Source organism: Trachurus trachurus, assembly GCF_905171665.1.
Source record: "Trachurus trachurus genome assembly, chromosome: 3".
In the NCBI taxonomy this organism is placed as follows: domain Eukaryota; kingdom Metazoa; phylum Chordata; class Actinopteri; order Carangiformes; family Carangidae; genus Trachurus; species Trachurus trachurus.
The window spans coordinates 1,765,614-1,784,200 of record NC_139893.1 but is presented as its reverse complement, the minus strand read 5'-3'; the positions used below and the strand labels follow the sequence as shown (position 1 = coordinate 1,784,200).

Genomic DNA, 18,587 nt, shown 5'->3' with positions numbered 1-18,587 from the left:
GAATAACCCAAACTGTTGGATTAAAATAACCCAAAAAAGGGGTTTGTCCTTATTTGAACCAGCAGTTGGGTTATAATTGGGTTATTTTTTAACCCAACTGTTTTTAGTGTGTACTCGAGTAAGAGTAAAAAAGTACTTGCTTTTAAAAGGTACTTAATAGGGGTGGGAGAAAAAATGGATTCACATAAATATCGCAATATCTTTTTTGACGGTTTTTAAATCGATTTTTTTTTCCTAAAATCGATTTTTTAATTTTTTAAAATTTTTTAAATATTGTGCGATGTGCATTTGTTCGCCTTTTTTATATACAGAGAGTCCAGGTTTTGAAAAGGGTTTAAGTTCACTTTATAATGGAGTATGTTAATTTATAGGCTCCTACAGTATTTGTGTGCAGATAAATGTTAAAAATGCTAAAGACTAAAAATCATAGAGAGAATCGGCAATATCATAGAATCGCAATTTAAATCGAATCACCATCCAAAAAATCGTAGAAGAATCGAATCGGGAGAAAAGCATATCGTCCCAGCCCTAGTACCTAAGTATCCAAAAGTACATGCTTTTAAATTTACTTTAAGTACAGTACTCAAGTAAATTGACTCCGTTACTGTCCACCACTGCACACACACACACACACACACACACACACACACACACACACACACACACACACACACACACACACACACACACACACACACACACACACCTGCTGACTGGCTGCAAACAGGTGGACACGTCGGTCTGAGGTGAAGACTCAGATTCACTCAAGGAATTCAATATCCCATCAGTAATTATTGTGATGTTGCTGTATTTAGACCCAGTTCTCTTCACTAACACACTGAGAATATTTAAACATATTATTATTATTTAACACTTTACAACAAGGAACACACAGTTAGATTAGTTACTGAGGAACTAACTATTACTTCATCATTAGTTAGCCTTTTTGATTAAGCATTAATAAATACTGAATTCTTCATTTATAACGCATCAATACTCATTAGTATGTAGTTTAGTGCTTATCAATGATGAGTAAAACATTTTTAACTGTGTTTATAAACTACACACTAATGAGTATTCATGTGTTATAAATGAAGAATTCAGTATTTAAAGGGATAGTTCAACATTTTGGCAAATTGGCCCATTGCCATAATCCCTATAGTCATAGCAGTAGGTTCGTTACCTTTAATTGTCTCATGGGATTTCTTGGTTTCCCTCATCAAACTCATCAAATACACAATCCAACAACTCCACAACGCTCTGGTGGACAAGTTGTGAGCTGCACATTCACCACGCTATGAGATAATAACACAACGTTACCACACAGAGTTGTTTTAGAGGGAAATTCATGCAAAACCACTGATGCGCGTTGCCTTCAGGGACAGTTTTTCATCAAGCAGTCTCTGCATTTCCAAAAAAACAACTAAAATGTTGACATTTTTGCAGAGTTTTTGTTTTGTAAACCACATTTAGTCTCATTTTTATTCGTCAACAATATTGCATTATATATTTTTATTATAGTTATCGTCACATGACCACATTTATGTTTCGTCTTGTCTCATTTTCGTCACGTGATAAAGGTTCGTTGAAGATATTTCGTAAATTCATGCAAAACCGCTGATGCACGTTGCCTTCAGGGACAGTTTTTCAGCAAACAGTCTCTGTATTTCCCTCTACAACAACTCTGTGTGGTAACGTTGTGTTATTATCTCATAGCGTGGTGAATGTGCAGGTCACAACTTATCCACCAGAACGTTGTGGAGTTGTTGGATTGTGTATTTGATGAGTTTGATGATGAGGGAAACCAAGAAATCCCATAATGAGCCTCCGTAGCGTAGCTCTGAGCAGCTCACGGCTCTGCTCTGCCGTTCTAAAAACACCTTGCACCGACAATTAAAGGTAACGAACCTACTGCTATGACTATAGGGAAATTATTGCCAAAATGTTGAACTATCCCTTGAATAGTGTGTATAATTATATTATAAAGTGTTACCAACTACTCTAATCCTGTGTACCTTATTGTAAAGTGTTACTGTATCTGCATGGTGTTGATCTTTGATGTGTTTTTATACAGATGTACCCCCCCCCCCCCCCCCCCCCCCCCATATATCTTGTACATATAGACAATGAAATGCTCCCTGCTCATTTATTTATTATTATTATTAATATTATTATTCTCAGTATTAAATCAAAACAACAGCTTCCAATCACCCTGATGAAATAAAATAATTTATTCACTTTACAAAGGTCGAACTGAGCAGCGACCTGTGATATTATTATTATTGGCTTCTGTTGTATTGATCACACACACATATGGACACACAAACACACACACAGTGGTCAGATTCATACAGTAGACGAGGTTGTGGGCAGAGAGAGGGAGAGAAACACAAATCTCTTTAATAATAAATACCGTACGCACACACTTAACAAAAGTTTACAACTAATCCAGCCGGTTATGATACAAACCAAAAAATAAAGAAATGCTTTCATGTTTGTACAAGCTGTCGTGGTATTTCATATATATATTTATATCATTTATATATTAAAACTATTTCAAACGTTTTTACTAACTAACTAGGCCAAATAAAGCCAGACATTCATTTGTATAGAACAGTTTCTTCTTTCTTTCTTTCTTCTTCAATAACCTTTTTATTGGAAATAAAACTTTTTACTGTAGTGTCTCCAGAATTTTGAGTGCAAATATCTATTCCTTATGGATGAAACAGTAAAAACAACTAGCGAGGTAACACACACACACACACACACACACACTTACACACATACAGTAGACTGTGCTGCACATCTCCCAGTCAGATACAGATACAGTTAAAACCTCTTACATTCCTAAAATAAAAGGCAATAAGTTAAATAGTCTTATAAAGGAATGGCCAAACACAACAGACACAAACATATAAATAATTTAAATAATAAAAAAAAAAAACTAATTCTTGTGCAAAACCAGAAGTGAACCTTTGTGTTTCTGCTCTGGGGGAGTGGAGTGGAGTGGGGGGGTTTGGACCAGACAGATGGAGGAAAAACATTGAAATCACAGTCACAAGAGGAAAAAAAACACATCAATCGTCTCCCCAAAACAGGAATGTTTCTAGCAGTGACGTCGTTGCCACACAAACAGGCAGGTGAGCGGCAGTGGGTGGGGAAGGGGAGTGGGGAGTGGGGAGTAGGGGGTGGGGCAATGCACCATCAACTTGGTCCATAAGGGGCAGAGAGAAGAGAAGAGAAGAGAAGAGAAGAGAAGAGAAGAGAAGAGAAGAGAAGAGAAGAGAAGCCGGGCAACAAAAACCATTGAAACAAAAAAAAAACAAAAAAAAAATGCAGATTCCAACAAGTCGATCACACTGGAAACCACTGACTCAAGATCAAGAACAAACCACAGTGCTGGTTAACAGTTAGAGAGAAGATGCTAAGAGAGAAGAGAGATTTCAGCTGTGGGCACAAAATGACGACAGTTACAGTTATTACACAACTTTTTTAAGAGTTTTGCTTTGTTTTGTTTTGTTTTGAGCAACTTTTTGTTACAGAGCGACTAAGTTATTATTATTATTATTATCAACAGACCTGTGATGCACCGCGGGACGACAACAGGACATGCATAGCTTCCCTATGGACACACTCTACGAGTTTAGAGATAGAGAGAGATTCTTCAATTAATTACAATAAATCTAGCTTTTTTTTAAAATCAAGTATTTAACGACTTTTCACTTTGCTTTCATTCAGCTGGAGGAGGAGAAAGGAGGAGAAAGGAGGGAAGAGGAGGGAAGAGGAGAAAGATTTGCAGCTCCGTTTTGTTTCTTTGTCGTTCTGGTTCTGTGAGCGAACACATCTATAGACGGTGGAAGAGGCCGGATCGATCGGCTTCTCTTCTTCCAACACCGACCGATGAGAGCGTTTAGTAGCGACAGAAAGAAGCTTCTGATTGGTCGCTCCTCTCCAGGGGGGGCGGGGCTACAGGGCTGCTACTACAGGGCGTCCACCACCAGGCTGCTGGGGACGTTGTAGCGGTCGGGCAGGACCCTCATCTTCAGCGTGCCGTCGGCGCCGCAGGTGAAGATGCGGTTCCCCGGCCGAGTCTCCACCTGCATCACGCCGGCGCCGATGTTGCGGAAGATGGACTGCTTGGCGTGTTCGGTGCTGAACGAGTGCATCAGGCCGTGGCCCGCAAACTTCCACACCTGGAGACCACAGAGGACAGATGTTTCTGATTAGTGATTAGTATTGTTTTTATTTGTTTTATATTATTTTTATATTTGCTTTTTTTTTGTTCTACAATGTCGTATCTGATTAACAAACTATCACAGGTTAAAGTTACGCCAACATTTTTTTTTTTCGTGTCTTGCCTCACTCCCGAGTCCATGACCAGCAGATAGACACCATCCTTTCTACTGTGCGTGCAGTAACAAGGGAGATAGAGCCGTATCGCCCGTAATTAGCTTAGCTCAAACACTGGTAGTGTATAGGTAGTGTTAGCCTGCCTCCTACCTAAAGTCGCTAATTAGCTTAGCTCAAACGCTGGAAGTGTATGGGTAGTGTTAGCCTGCCTCCACCTAAAGTCGCTAATTAGCTTAGCTCAAACGCTGGGAGTGTATAGGTAGTGTTAGCCTGCCTCCTACCTAACGTCGCTAATTAGCTTAGCTCAAACACTGGAAGTGTATAGGTAGTGTTAGCCTGCCTCCACCTAAAGTCGCTAATTAGCTTAGCTCAAACGCTGGAAGTGTATAGGTAGTGTTAGCCTGCCTCCTACCTAAAGTCGCTAATTAGCTTAGCTCAAACGCTGGAAGTGTATAGGTAGTGTTAGCCTGCCTCCACCTAAAGTCGCTAATTAGCTTAGCTCAAACGCTGGAAGTGTATAGGTAGTGTTAGCCTGCCTCCTACCTAACGTCGCTAATTAGCTTAGCTCAAACACTGGAAGTGTATGGGTAGTGTCAGCCTCCACCTAAAGTCGCTAATTAGCTTAGCTCAAACACTGGAAGTGTATGGGTAGTGTTAGCCTGCCTCCTACCCGAGCTGAAATCAGCAGTCAGAAGCTGATTTCATTTTAGCTCTAAACTCTGAAATGTGGATAAAGTGATATATTTACAAACATTTTTAGGTGAGAAAGTAGCCGTTTAGATCAGCAGTGTGTCGTTAATTTGTCTAAATACCAGCTGTTTACAATTTTGTTGGGACGAATCCGACGCTACTCAAGCTAGCCGTTGTGACCAACGCACTTCCGGTTACTTTCACAAAATAAAACACCCGTTGCCCTTTACATACAGAAAACCACGACGATAGAATTTGTGCTTTTACTTTGAAATAGGAAGCTAACCTACCCTCGATGTAGCTAGCTTGAACCAAAATAAAGCGTCTTTGCTTGAACCCTCCGTTTTGACCGATCTCGTCCCGTTAGCGGCATTTGACTGCTCAAGATGCCTTACCGGAGAGTTTTGTCAGCTCTGAGACGAAGATCGGCCCGCCGGTTTCCGTTTAGAGTTGCTGAAGAGTTTCTCTGATGACTTTAGGTGGAGGCAGGCTAACACTACCCATACACTTCCAGAGTTTGAGCTAAGCTAATTAGCGACTTTAGGTGGAGGCAGGCTAACACTACCTATACACTTCCAGCGTTTGAGCTAAGCTAATTAGCGACTTTAGGTGGAGGCAGGCTAACACTACCTATACACTTCCAGCGTTTGAGCTAAGCTAATTAGCGACTTTAGGTGGAGGCAGGCTAACACTACCTATACACGTCCAGTGTTTGAGCTAAGCTAATTAGCGACTTTAGGTGGAGGCAGGCTAACACTACCTATACACTTCCAGCGTGTGAGCTAAGCTAATTAGCGACTTTAGGTGGAGGCAGGCTAACACTACCTATACACGTCCAGTGTTTGAGCTAAGCTAATTAGCGACTTTAGGTGGAGGCAGGCTAACACTACCTATACACGTCCAGTGTTTGAGCTAAGCTAATTAGCGACTTTAGGTGGAGGCAGGCTAACATACACTTCCAGTGTTTGAGCTAAGCTAATTAGTGACTTTAGGTGGAGGCAGGCTAACACTACCCATACACTTCCAGTGTTTGAGCTAAGCTAATTAGCGACTTTAGGTGGAGGCAGGCTAGCGTTTGAGCTAAGCTAATAAAGCTAAGAAAGGATGGTGTCTATCTGCTGGTCATGGACTCGGGAGTGAGGCAAGACAGACACACAAAAAAAGTTGATGTATCCCTTTAAATCAGCTTTGAACATAGTTCTGTTTGTTCTCTAAAACACTACACTGCTGATTGATCCAGAAAACATCTGGCTCCAGAGGCGACAACATCTGTCCTCCTCAACCTGAGCATATTATTAATTAACAAACTTTGTAGAAGAAAAACATTAAAATAAAAAGTTCAGAGTCCAGCGGTGTGAGTTGTTCTGCCTGCGTCGTTACCTTCATGTTTCCCTCTGCTGAGCCGGTGACGAAGAAGTCCTCGAAGGCGTCCAGAGCCAGAGCCTTGATGGCCGAGTCGTGGGCCTGGAAGGTGTGGAGCAGCTGCCGCTGACGGATGTCGAACACACACACGAAGCCCTTCCTGCCGCCGGTGATCAGCAGCTGCTGCTTGGGAGCGTACTGCAGCACGGTGGCGCCGTTCTCATGGCAGGGGAACGCTGAGGGGGGGAGGACACACAAATGTGACACAGCTGCACATACACACACACACACACACACACACACACACACACACACACACACACACACACACACACACACACACACACACACACACACACACACACACACACACACACACACACATATAGGGATGGGTACCAAATTCTGTACTTTTATAGACCGAATCTCCTTGTTGTTTACATTCTACTTCCGGGTAGAAAACCAGCACGTAATTTGAATGAGATCAATAGTAACGAACAAGAGTTTAGCTATATATCATATTTTTCACGCCCTATCACCGTTTAGACAAATCTGAAATGATTGAAGAAACATATTTCTGTGTGTGTGTTTTGTGTTGCTATGTGTTGGATTTATTCAGTTTTGGGGGGAATCACAGTGTCTAGAAAGCATCAGTGGCTCAGCTGACAGGGACAGCTAACGGTAGCTAAGCTAACGGCAGCAGCTAAGCTAACGGCAGTTGCAAAGATAACAGCAGCAGCTAAGCTAACGGCGGCAGCTAAGCTAACGGTAGCTAAGCTAACAGCAGCAGCTAAGCTAACAGCGGCAGCTAAGCTAACGGCGGCAGCTAAGCTAACAGCGGTAGCTAAGCTAACGGCGGTAGCTAAGCTAACAGCAGGACGTCAGCTGTTAAAACCCTCCCGTTGTGGGACACGACATGAAACTACTCCAGTTAGCTCAGTCATGTTGGAACTCAGATATCCGCTGGAGAAAATATTTTTTCATGGAGCGTTTATTGAGTCACTGAGTTATTAAAGTTAAACAGGTAGCTAACCGTTAGCCCAGCTAATCTATGATAACCATGACTAATTACAAAAATGTGCACACGTAAATAGTAATGTTTGTCCAATCATTGGTTTTATAAACTTTACAAACATCAGATTAGTCTAAACGGTGATATAGTGACATGAAAAATTAGATAAATATAGCGAAACTCTCGTCCGTCACATTTGTTCTCATGCTGTTTTTCTACCAGGAAGTAGTTGTAAACAACAAGGAGATTCGTTCTATTGGTACCTGAACGCACCGTCACAACACGTGCGTCTATACATGACGATCAGTTTTGGGGCGAGTTACTTTCAAAAAGTAATGTTAATAAAGTAATAGTTCCTAATTACTTTACCCAAAAAGTAACTGAGGTGAAACTGAGCTCCGAACGTTTTTTTTTATTAATAAGAAAACTTTGGAAGCTCTATTTAGCAGTGTGCGGACATTTCTCCTCTTTTTCGTCCTGCACCTGCCTACTAGTCGGATGTGCGTGCATCATTTTCCTCCTTTGCGTGAAACTGAATTACTACATTATAAAAGTAACTATATCAGGAAAGTAACTATTACTTGGACGCGACCCGATCTGGAACTAACCAACGGAGCCTGTGCGGAGGAACACTGAGTGAGTTGGTTCCAGATTTCAACTAGATGGACTGAAAAAAAAAAAAGTATTGGTACTGTTATCGGTTCAAATGTGAAAGGTACCCAACCCTACACACACACAGACACAGACACACACACACACACACACACACACACACACACACACACACACACACACACACACACACACACACACACACAGACTGAGTGTGTGTTCTTACCGTGGACCATGGTATTGCTCGGTGAGATCAGAGTGTCCCACAGACAGACGTTCCTGTGGAGAAATAAATCAGATTATTGTTATTATTGATCAGCTGATCAGCAGGGGAGAGCAGTGTGATGTCACAGCTGCGGTGGTGATGTCACAGCTGTGGTGATGATGTCACAGCTGTGGTGATGATGTCACAGCTGTGGTGGTGATGTCACAGATGCTGACCTGTTGTCGTTGGACTGTCCAGCGGTGGCGATGAGGCTGGAGGAGGTGATGAAGGCGAAGTCACCGCAGGTTTTAGTGTGACACTGCCAACTCTGAGGGACAGGGAGCAGAGGTTCAGAGGTCTGTGTGTGTCTGTGTGTGTGCATGTGTGTGTCTGTGTGTGGCAAGCGGATTTAACATTTAAAAGCTAAGTTTGACTCGCCGGAATTAACATCGTAGATATCAACAACGTCTTTCTGACTAGTCGTAACTACATTTTGTATAGTTGGATTTTTCATTCAAGATATCTGTGATTCAGTTTTGCCTCTTGTCAAAAAGAACATTTCAGATATCTGCAGCTACGTTCTTCCTAGGACAAATTACGTCGCTTTTGCCATTCATGTGTATGGGGTTTGTCATTACAGATATCTACAATTCAGTTGCAGATATCCACTATGTGAATTACAGATATCTGTAACTGAATTACGACTAGTACTAATTCCAGTTACAGATATCTACAACGTCATTTCGCCTATAGTCAAAACTTAATTACAGATATCTGAACAGGGACATGTAGATATCTTTAATTGAGGTGAATTAAAGATATCTAGAACTGGAATTATGACTAGTCAGAATCAAATTGTAGATAATCTCAAACTGGAATTAGTACTAGTGGTAATTCAGTTACAGATATCTGTAATTCACATAGTGGATATCTGCAACTGAACTGTAGATATCTGTAACGACAAACCCCATACACACAAATGGTGAAAGTGACGTCATTTGTCCTAGGAAGAACGTAGTTGTGGATCTGAAATGACAATTGACCTATGGCTAAGCCACGCCCCCAAACACGATGAGCCAATCACAGTGTGCATAGCTAGCCCATACACTCCGACATTCTCTGCTTCCACGTCCACTGAAATGCATTGTAGTTAGTCAGTTTTCATTCGTTTTTATATGTTTTTTCTTGACATTTTAAGTTTAAAATGGTCAAACGGTGTTCATGGGGTACATGCAACTCTGACACTAGGTATCCTGAGAGGCCACGGGGTGGATTTTTTAACCTTTTCCCAAGCCACATCTCAACCGAGAGAAGTGTCTGCTCTGGATAAAGTTATGCAGACACCACAACACCAACTAAACGTGGATAAACTTAACAAGGATGTCTACATCTGTTCTAAGTTAAGTCAACAACGTATTTGAGGCAACATATTGTGAGAGATGTTTGGATGTTAGCCAGTATCACAACTAAGCATAAAGCCCGCTAGCTTAATGCTAACGTATAATGTAAAACTCCATAGACGGGCTAACAGAAATTAGCCCGTCGCTATCTGTGTTTCGCGGCAACCGACAGCCATAGAAGTAAAGCTAAGTGAAGTTTTGGTGACTTCAACATGATATTTAATCTTTCTGTCTCCAAAAATTATAATTGCCTCCTGTGAAATGTCTCCTACTGTGACAGCTGTTGCCATAGCAACTGTCACCCAATGTTGACTGTTTGTCCGAGTGAGTGGAGGGGGCGGGGCTTAGCCAGAGGTCAATTGCGGATAGGAAGAATGTAGTTGCGGATATCGGAAATGTTCTTTTTTGACGAGGCAAAACTGAATTACAAATGTCTGCAACACATATCCAGTCTGGCTTTTAAATGTTAAAATGGCTTGCCATAGTGTGTGTGTGTTTGTGTGTGTGTGTGTGTGTGTGTGTGTGTGTGTGTGTGTGTGTGTGTGTGTGTGTGTGTCTGTGTGTGTGTGTGTGTGCTCACCAGGTAAGGTTTGGGGTTGGACGACGTCTGGTTCACCTGCCACAGACTCAGGAAACCTTCTCCATCAGCGACTCCACACTGCAGCAACAACACAGAGAGTTCAGACAAAACAAAACACAGGCACTGCAGTGTGTGTGTGTGTGTGTGTGTGTGTGTGTGTGTGTGTGTGTGTGAGTGTGTGTACCTTGTTGCCCTGGGAGTTGAAGTAGAGCCTGGTGACTCTGGCGTTTCCTGCTTGTCTGAAGCAGATGAGCTGCTGAGGTCGGTTCCACTCAAACATTCTCACACTGCCGTCCTGAGCCCCCGTCATGTCTGAGACACACACACACACACACACACACACACACACACACACACACACACACACACACACACACACAGATAAATAACAGACCGTGTGCAGCAGTGACGTCCTGACTCACACTGACTTGAACGTGGGAACTCACAGTACTGGTAGATGGGGTGAGACGTCATCCTCTTCACGTTGTTCAGGTTCCTCTTCATGATCTGAGACAAAAACAAATGAAAACAGAATTCATATTAATTAATACACTTTAAAGGGATAGTTCAACATTTTGGCAAATTGGCCCATTGCCATAATCCCTATAGTCATAACAGTAGGTTCGTTACCTTTAATTGTCGGTGCAAGCTGTTTTTAGAACGGTGGAGCAGAGCCGTGAGCTGCTCAGAGCTACGCTACGGAGGCTCATTATGGGATTTCTTGGTTTCTAACTCATCAAACTCATCAAATACACAATCCAACAACTCCACAACGCTCTGGTGGACAAGTTGTGAGCTGCACATTCACCACGCTATGAGATAATAACACAACGTTACCACACAGAGTTGTTTTAGAGGGAAATTCAGAGACTGTTGATGAAAAACTGTCCCTGAAGACAACGCGCATCAGTGGTTTTGCATGAATTTCCCTCTAAAACAACTCTGTGTGGTAACGTTGTGTTATTATCTCATAGCGTGGTGAATGTGCAGCTCACAACTTGTCCAACATACAGACTTTTGAACGAAATAATCGATTTTCGTGAATAGATAACAGGAGAAGTTACACAATATCCCTTTAATTCTTATTTTTATCTTTGTGTCCATTTCCCTTTGTCGTGTCATCATTGTTACCATGCCCCTATAAGCAGGTAGGTTGTAGGTTTCTTTGTTCCTGTTGTCTGATTTTGATTATGCAATTGGGTGTGTTATTGGGATTTTAAAATTTCAATATGCACAAATCTAATTTTGATTTTGAATTTTTGATTGGGAACCAGTGACTTAGTGGACGTCATTGTCCTTTTATTTAACGTTTCCTCTGTCTTCCTGCAGTGTGTGAGCTCTATGCATGTATTGTATTTTATTTCATGTTTGCAGTTTGCAAGACAAATTTCTCTTCTGGGACAATAAAGTTAATTTGATTTGATTTGAAGCTGTTCATCTCTACAGCTCTGGTCTCAGATGAGAGTCACTACAGTCACAGTTGTGTCTGTTCTTGGCTCTCTGCAGCTACACACGCTGTCATCCAGGAACATTAACCCTCCACAACCTCTAGTATACACGTAGTATCACATCACAGCCAACATTTATCGGTGGCTGGGACATGGAGAACCCTGGCCGTGTGTTCGCTCGCTGTGACGCACATGTGTACCTTGGCGCGCGGCTGTGAGAGCGGCTGCTATCAGTGTTTACAGCCGGCCATCCCATAGACGCAGCAGAAACAGCTGTTTAGTCGGCCGCGCTCACGTTGCTCCGATCCAACAACAATAACAGTTCAACGTTCACACACACACACAGAGAGCCCAGTCTGAGTCTGAGTCCCGGTCCTCAGAGTTCACACCTCAACTCTGACGTCTGTGGTCATGGATTTACACTTTTTCCTCAGTTGCTAAAACACTAAACCCTGTTGTCTGAACCCACTGATTGAACCAGTCACTTTTCACCTGTTTAGACTTTAACATCTTACCAACACATTTTCATTGTGATGCACCTGTGTTGCATAATGCTGAGCACAGGTGGCAAAAGTCAAACACAACTAAAGCACAAGTTTCACCGGTTGAACAACTCAAAACTGATCACACTTGTGGCTGATGATGTGAGGGAACATATTGTGGTGGAAATTTACTGTGATGAGTATTCTCCTTGTAATAAGTGGTAACATGGTCTTTGAAGTAATTATAGTAAGACCATGTAGCAATCCTGTTAACTCCATTAGTGGAGACATTTGTGTAGTGACTACAATAAACCTGGGGGCAGAGGAAGGACACTAGGATGACCCATGTACAACCTTCTTTACTAACTGATCTAGGCTGTAAATTTCCAACAACTGGGGTAGACATTTGTTGAGTAACAGAGTCATAAAGTGGGGTATAAGAAGGGGCTGCAATCCCTGTTCTTGGGGCACTACTCTGAACTGCTACCTGCCATGTAGTTCTGTGTTCTGTTCCCTTCTCCCCTTCTCTGTGGAGAATGGAGAATAAACTTGGGTGCATGCTACCTCTCCTGTCTTGTTCTTTGACTCGCCACCGGCAGAACCAAAATTCCCACGACGATATATAAACCAGTTAATAAATCAACCAGTTCAGGATGAAGTCCTGTGGCCTAATCCAGTGCAGAGAAATGATGCTGTGGCTGAGTTATGCACTTCTCATTTGTGTATTTTTGTACTTTATTTTTATGCTTACTGTATACAAGTGCTAAATGCACAAGATTTCTTTTTTCTGTGCTTTTTTTTTTACTATGTACAAGTGCTAATTGCACAGGTGTTTTGTTTTGCAACATGCATTTAGCTACAGTGAACAACAAACATTTATTTCTACAGCTTCATGTCCTCTGCATTGTGTTTAGTGTTTATTGTATTAATGTTGATTGACTCGGGGCACGATTTGACAACATAGTTCAGTTTTGGGCACAGATTAAATTTCTTTGAGGTGAAAGTTTGGTTTTGCAAGAAGAGTCTGAGGTTTTGTGAATGTAGCTTGAAAATTGAGGTTTGAGTTCACAGTTTAGAGAAAAGGAAAAGCAGCTTTCCACAAATAATGTGTATTGGCAATTGAGAAAAACTGTAACCTGATTCATCTGCTGCAGCACAGAGCTCAGTTTCCCCCTGGTGGACGAGACCGGCCACTGCTGGCTTGGTTTCACTGTGTGTGTGAGTGTGTGTGTGTGCAGTCGGAGTCTCACCACACTGGCTCCCATGCTGGTCTGGCCGCTGCCGAGCCACGGCATCGAGGCCGACACGGGCATCTGAGGAGGAGCGAAGGGGACGGAGCTGCTGGCCTGAGCGATGTTGGTGTGAGACGAGCGGTGGTCGATGTCGTCAGAGCTGAGACACAAACACACACACAGAGGTTCAGACTAAAACCAGACCACATCTCCTCTGGTCTGGCCTCCGACTGATTCATCATGTTATTCAGACATAAGACTTTTTATTGATCGGTACATGTACACGATGCATACTGTAAAGAAGTAAGGAATAAAAATATAAAGACTTCACTATGTACGAATATATGAAACTAAAATATGTGCTGTTATGTACAAAATATTATTTAAATAGAGGAAAAACTACATATACATGTTGTTTGGTTGGAGATACTGCACAGTGTAGGTGTGCAAGCATATACAATATAGGCTACAGCTTGTATGAACAGAGCGAGGTAAAATTACACAAGGATAAATTATGCAGAAGAGAAAAACCTTATAATGAATACAGCCGAGTGAGGTAATGGAGTTGTAATGGGGAGAAGTGACTTGTGCAGAGGTTCAGTAGTGTTCAGTAGGAGTTATGTAGCACAGTATTTAACCTATGTCTAGGTTGCTCCCTTTTGCACTTGTAGCGTATGTTATATTGTTTAGACTTTGGAGCATCCTGGCAGAAGAATTTCCTTCGGGATGAATAAAGTTCTATCTATCTATCTATCTATCTATCTATCTATCTATCTATCTATCTATCTATCTATCTATCTATCTATCTATCTATCTATCTATCTATCTATCTAGTGCAATAATGTCAAGAATAAACAGAGAGTCCAGAGTGCAGGTTGTTACTGCTCCTGAGCTATGGACAAGCTGCTTCCTCTCCACAAACACACTTAACTCTCCTTGACTTTCAGACCGACAGAGAGTTCTGACTTGACCTAAACTGTCTTATGTCTATGTTTTATGTCATTTCAGTGTTGTGTTGTTGTTGTTGTTGTTGTATCTGTGACTTTGTGTCTTTGTGTGCTGTGGCTCTGACCTGCGTGACTCTTTGTCAAAGTCTTCTCCGATCCAGGTGTACGGCTGCACGGCCACCAGAGTGGACACGTCCACCTCCTGCACGTCGTGAGTGGACGCCAACACGATCTCGTTGGAGTTCGCCTGTTAGAGGAGGAGGAGCCAGGAGGAGAGAGAGGAGATTAAAGGAGGCGCCAGGTCCGTTTGTATCTTCAAGTTATTCTCCACATCTCAATATAAGTGGTTTTAAAGGGATACTCCAACATTATTTTTCATGTCTTGCCTCACTCCAGAGTCCATGACCAGCAGATAGACCCCATCCTTTCAACTGTGCGTGCAGTAACAAGGGAGATAGAGCCGTATCGCCCGTAATTAGCTTAGCTCAAACACTGGAAGTGTATGGGTAGTGTTAGCCTCCACCTAAAGTCGCTAATTAGCTTAGCTCAAACACTGGAAGTGTAGTGTTAGCCTGCCTCCACCTAAAGTCGCTAATTAGCTTAGCTCAAGCACTGGAAGTATATGGGTAGTGTTAGCCTGCCTCCACCTAAAGTCGCTAATTAGCTTAGCTCAAGCACTGGAAGTGTATAGGTAGTGTTAGCCTGCCTCCACCTAAAGTCGCTAATTAGCTTAGCTCAAGCACTGGAAGTGTATGGGTAGTGTTAGCCTGCCTCCACCTAAAGTCGCTAATTAGCTTAGCTCAAACACTGGAAGTGTATGGGTAGTGTTAGCCTGCCTCCACCTAAAGTCGCTAATTAGCTTAGCTCAAGCACTGGAAGTGTATGGGTAGTGTTAGCCTGCCTCCTACCCGAGCTGAAATCAGCAGTCAGAAGCTGATTTCATTTTAGCTCTCAACTCTGTAAATATATCACTTTATCCACATTTCAAACATGTTTAGGTGAGAAAGTAGCCGTTTAGATCAGCAGTGTCTCGGTAATTTGTCTAAATACCAGTTGTTTACAATTTTGTTCGGACGAATTTGGTGCTACTCAAGCTAGCCGTTGTGACCAACGCACTTCCGGTTACTTTCACAAAATAAAACACCCGTTGCCCTTTACATACAGAAAACCATGACGATATAATTTGTGCTTTTACTTTGAAATAGGAAGCTAACCTACCCTCGATGTAGCTAGCTTGAACCAAAATAAAGCGTCTTTGCTTGAACCCTCCGTTTTGACCGATCTCGTCCCGTCAGCGGCATTTGACCGCTCAAGATGCCTTACCGGAGAGTTTTGTCAGCTCTGAGACGAAGATCGGCCCGCCGGTTTCCGTTTAGAGTTGCTGAAGAGTTTCTCTGATGACTTTAGGTGGAGGCAGGCTAACACTACCCATACACTTCCAGTGTTTGAGCTAAGCTAATTAGCGACTTTAGGTGGAGGCAGGCTAACACTACCCATACACTTCCAGTGTTTGAGCTAAGCTAATTAGTGACTTTAGGTGGAGGCAGGCTAACACTACCCATACACTTCCAGTGATTGAGCTAAGCTAATTAGCGGTGCGCCAGCTCTGCCCGTATCTCCCTTGTTACTGCACGCACAGTGGAAAGGATGGTGTCTATCTGCTGGTCATGGACTCGGGAGTGAGGCAAGACACGAAAAAAAAGAAGAAGTTGGCGTATCGCTTTAATCACACGCATTAAAACCGACCTTATTGATGGCGAACGCCATGATGATGTCAGACTCCTTGTGGATGATCTTGGCTTTTCCTCCGGGGTATCCCAGGTCGGCCTCCACCTGCAGGAGCAGAGGAACCACACACATCAAGGTCCGAACTAATCACAGCTGCTCCTCATTAACTCATAATTAATATTATCTGGTTATTAAAGCAGTTAACACCAGATTTCAGATCCCCTGCACCTGCACATGAAGTAACGCTATAGAAAATCCCACTACAAGTTCAGCCACATTCATTAACTAACAGGTGGAGTTAATCAATCAGAGTTAAAGGGATTGTTCACCCAAAATTGAAATTTCACTCATTATCTCCTCCCCCTCATGTGGGCAAAGGGCTGGGAGAAGTTTCAGAGTCCTCCGTGGCTTCTCTGCGTTACAGGGGGTCTCGGCGTAGCAGTGCATGTCCATATAACGGTTGCAAATGGATACCAACTGTCTTCGTAACAAAAAGACACACCAAAAAACATCCAAATACCTCCATGCTGCTCGTATGTAATGTCCGTCTTGTATTGAAGGCCCGAAATGCGAAATTGTCCCGAAAAAAATTAAATAAGTGTATATTTCAAGCTTGTTTTGTAGCGGAAGCTCCTCTTCCCAGTTCGTCAAAATTTGACGAAACTGGAAGAGGAGCTTCGAGGAGCTTCCGCTATAAAACAAGCTTGAAATATAGGACAGTTTCGCATTTCGGGGCTTCAATACAAGACGGACATTACATACGAGCAGCATGGAGGTATTTGGATGTTTTTTGGTGTGTCTTTTTGTTACGAAGACAGTTGGTATCCATTTGCAACCGTTATATGGACATGCACTGCTACGCCGAGACCCCCTGTAACGCAGAGAAGCCACGGAGGACTCTGAAACTTCTCCCAGCCCTTAGTCCACATGAGGGTGAGTAGAAATTTCAATTTTGGGTGAAATCCCTTTAATCAATCAGAGTTAATCAATCAGAGGAGTTGGGCCGGTAGAGTTTCTGTCCTCCATGTCACCAGCAGCCTGACAGTGAACATGCACGTTAGTAGACGACTCTGAGTTTAGCTGTAGCTCCAGCAGAGTGAGTCCAGCTGGAGGAAGGAGGAGAAGGAGGAGGAGGAGGAGGAGGAGGAGGAGCAGCGAGACGCAGGGAGACGTGTTATTGGTGGATCAGCTGACAGGTGAGAGGTGAGAGGGCAGAGACCAGAACCAGTTAGATCCAAGCACGAGAAGACTCAAAGCCAGAAGAAGAAGAAGAAGAAGAAGAAGAGGAAGAAGAAAAGTTCCAGAGGAGCCGCTGAGAGTCTGAGCTGGAGAGGAAATGGATTCACCCAGTGTGGTGCTGATCAGAACCTGAACTTCTAAACATGAACATCTGAACCTGAAGGTCTAAACCTGAACATCTAAACCTGAACATCTGAATCCGAACGTCTGAATCTGAACGTCTAACCCTGAATGTCTAAACCTGAACATCTAAACCTGAACCTGAACATCTAAACCTGAACATCTAAACCTGAACATCTGAACCTGAACATCTAAACCTGAACCTGAAGGTCTAAACCTGAAGATCTAAACCTGAACGTCTAAACCTGAAGGTCTAAACCTGAACATCTAAACCTGAAGGTCTAAACCTGAACGTCTAAACCTGAACATCTAAACCTGAAGGTCTAAACCTGAACGTCTAAACTTGAACTTCTAAACCTGAACACCTGAACCTGAAGCTCTAAACCTGAACATCTAAACCTGCACGTCTAAACCTGAACATTTAAATCTGAACCTGAAGGTCTAAACCTGAAGCTCTAAACCTGAACATTTAAATCTGAACCTGAAGGTCTAAACCAGAAGGTCTAAACCTGAACATCTAAACCTGAAGGTCTAAACCTGAACATCTAAACCTGAACATCTAAACCTGAAGGTCTAAACCTGAAGGTCTAAACCTGAACATCTAAACCTGAAGGTCTAAACCTGAATATCTAAACCTGAACATTTAAATCTGAACCTGAAGGTCTAAACCTGCACGTCTAAACCTGAACATTTAAATCTGAACCTGAAGGTCTAAACCTGAACATCTTAACCTGAAGGTTTAAACCTGAAGGTCTAAACCTGAACATCTGAACCTGAACGTCTAAACCTGAACGTCTAAACCTGAACATCTGAACGTGAACATCTAAACCTGAAGCTCTAAACCTGAACATCTAAACCCGAAGGTTTAAACCTGAACATCTTAACCTGAAGGTTTAAACCTGAAGGTCTAAACCTGAACATCTAAACCTTTAACGTCTAAACCTGAAGGTCTAAACCTGAACATCTGAACCTGAACATCTAAACTTGAACCTGAAGGTCTAAACCTGAACATCTAAACCTGAACGTCTAAACCTGAAGCTCTAAACCAGAAGGTCTAAACCTGAATGTCTAAACTTGAACATCTAAACCTGAACATCTGAACCTGAAGCTCTAAACCTGAACATCTAAACCTGAACATCTAAACTTGAACGTCTGAACCTGAAGGTCTAAACATGAAGGT

At 42.5% G+C, this 18,587-nt stretch overlaps 1 protein-coding gene across 1 annotated transcript in view; it reads right to left on the bottom strand.

The window, feature by feature from the left end:
- Positions 1-2,212: 2,212 nt before the first annotated feature.
- The window catches only part of dmxl2 (Dmx-like 2), a 102,116-nt gene continuing 85,741 nt past the window's right edge, over positions 2,213-18,587 (bottom strand). The window contains exons 44-53 of the mRNA XM_083997445.1: positions 16,067-16,153; positions 14,446-14,567; positions 13,392-13,533; positions 10,658-10,718; positions 10,396-10,523; positions 10,212-10,289; positions 8,468-8,559; positions 8,253-8,305; positions 6,421-6,638; positions 2,213-4,193 (exon numbers count right to left, since the gene is read on the bottom strand). Of these exons, the coding sequence (XP_083853571.1) occupies positions 3,981-4,193; positions 6,421-6,638; positions 8,253-8,305; positions 8,468-8,559; positions 10,212-10,289; positions 10,396-10,523; positions 10,658-10,718; positions 13,392-13,533; positions 14,446-14,567; positions 16,067-16,153 (1,194 nt within the window). The 3' untranslated portion in view covers positions 2,213-3,980. The remainder of the gene's footprint in view (positions 4,194-6,420; positions 6,639-8,252; positions 8,306-8,467; positions 8,560-10,211; positions 10,290-10,395; positions 10,524-10,657; positions 10,719-13,391; positions 13,534-14,445; positions 14,568-16,066; positions 16,154-18,587) is intronic.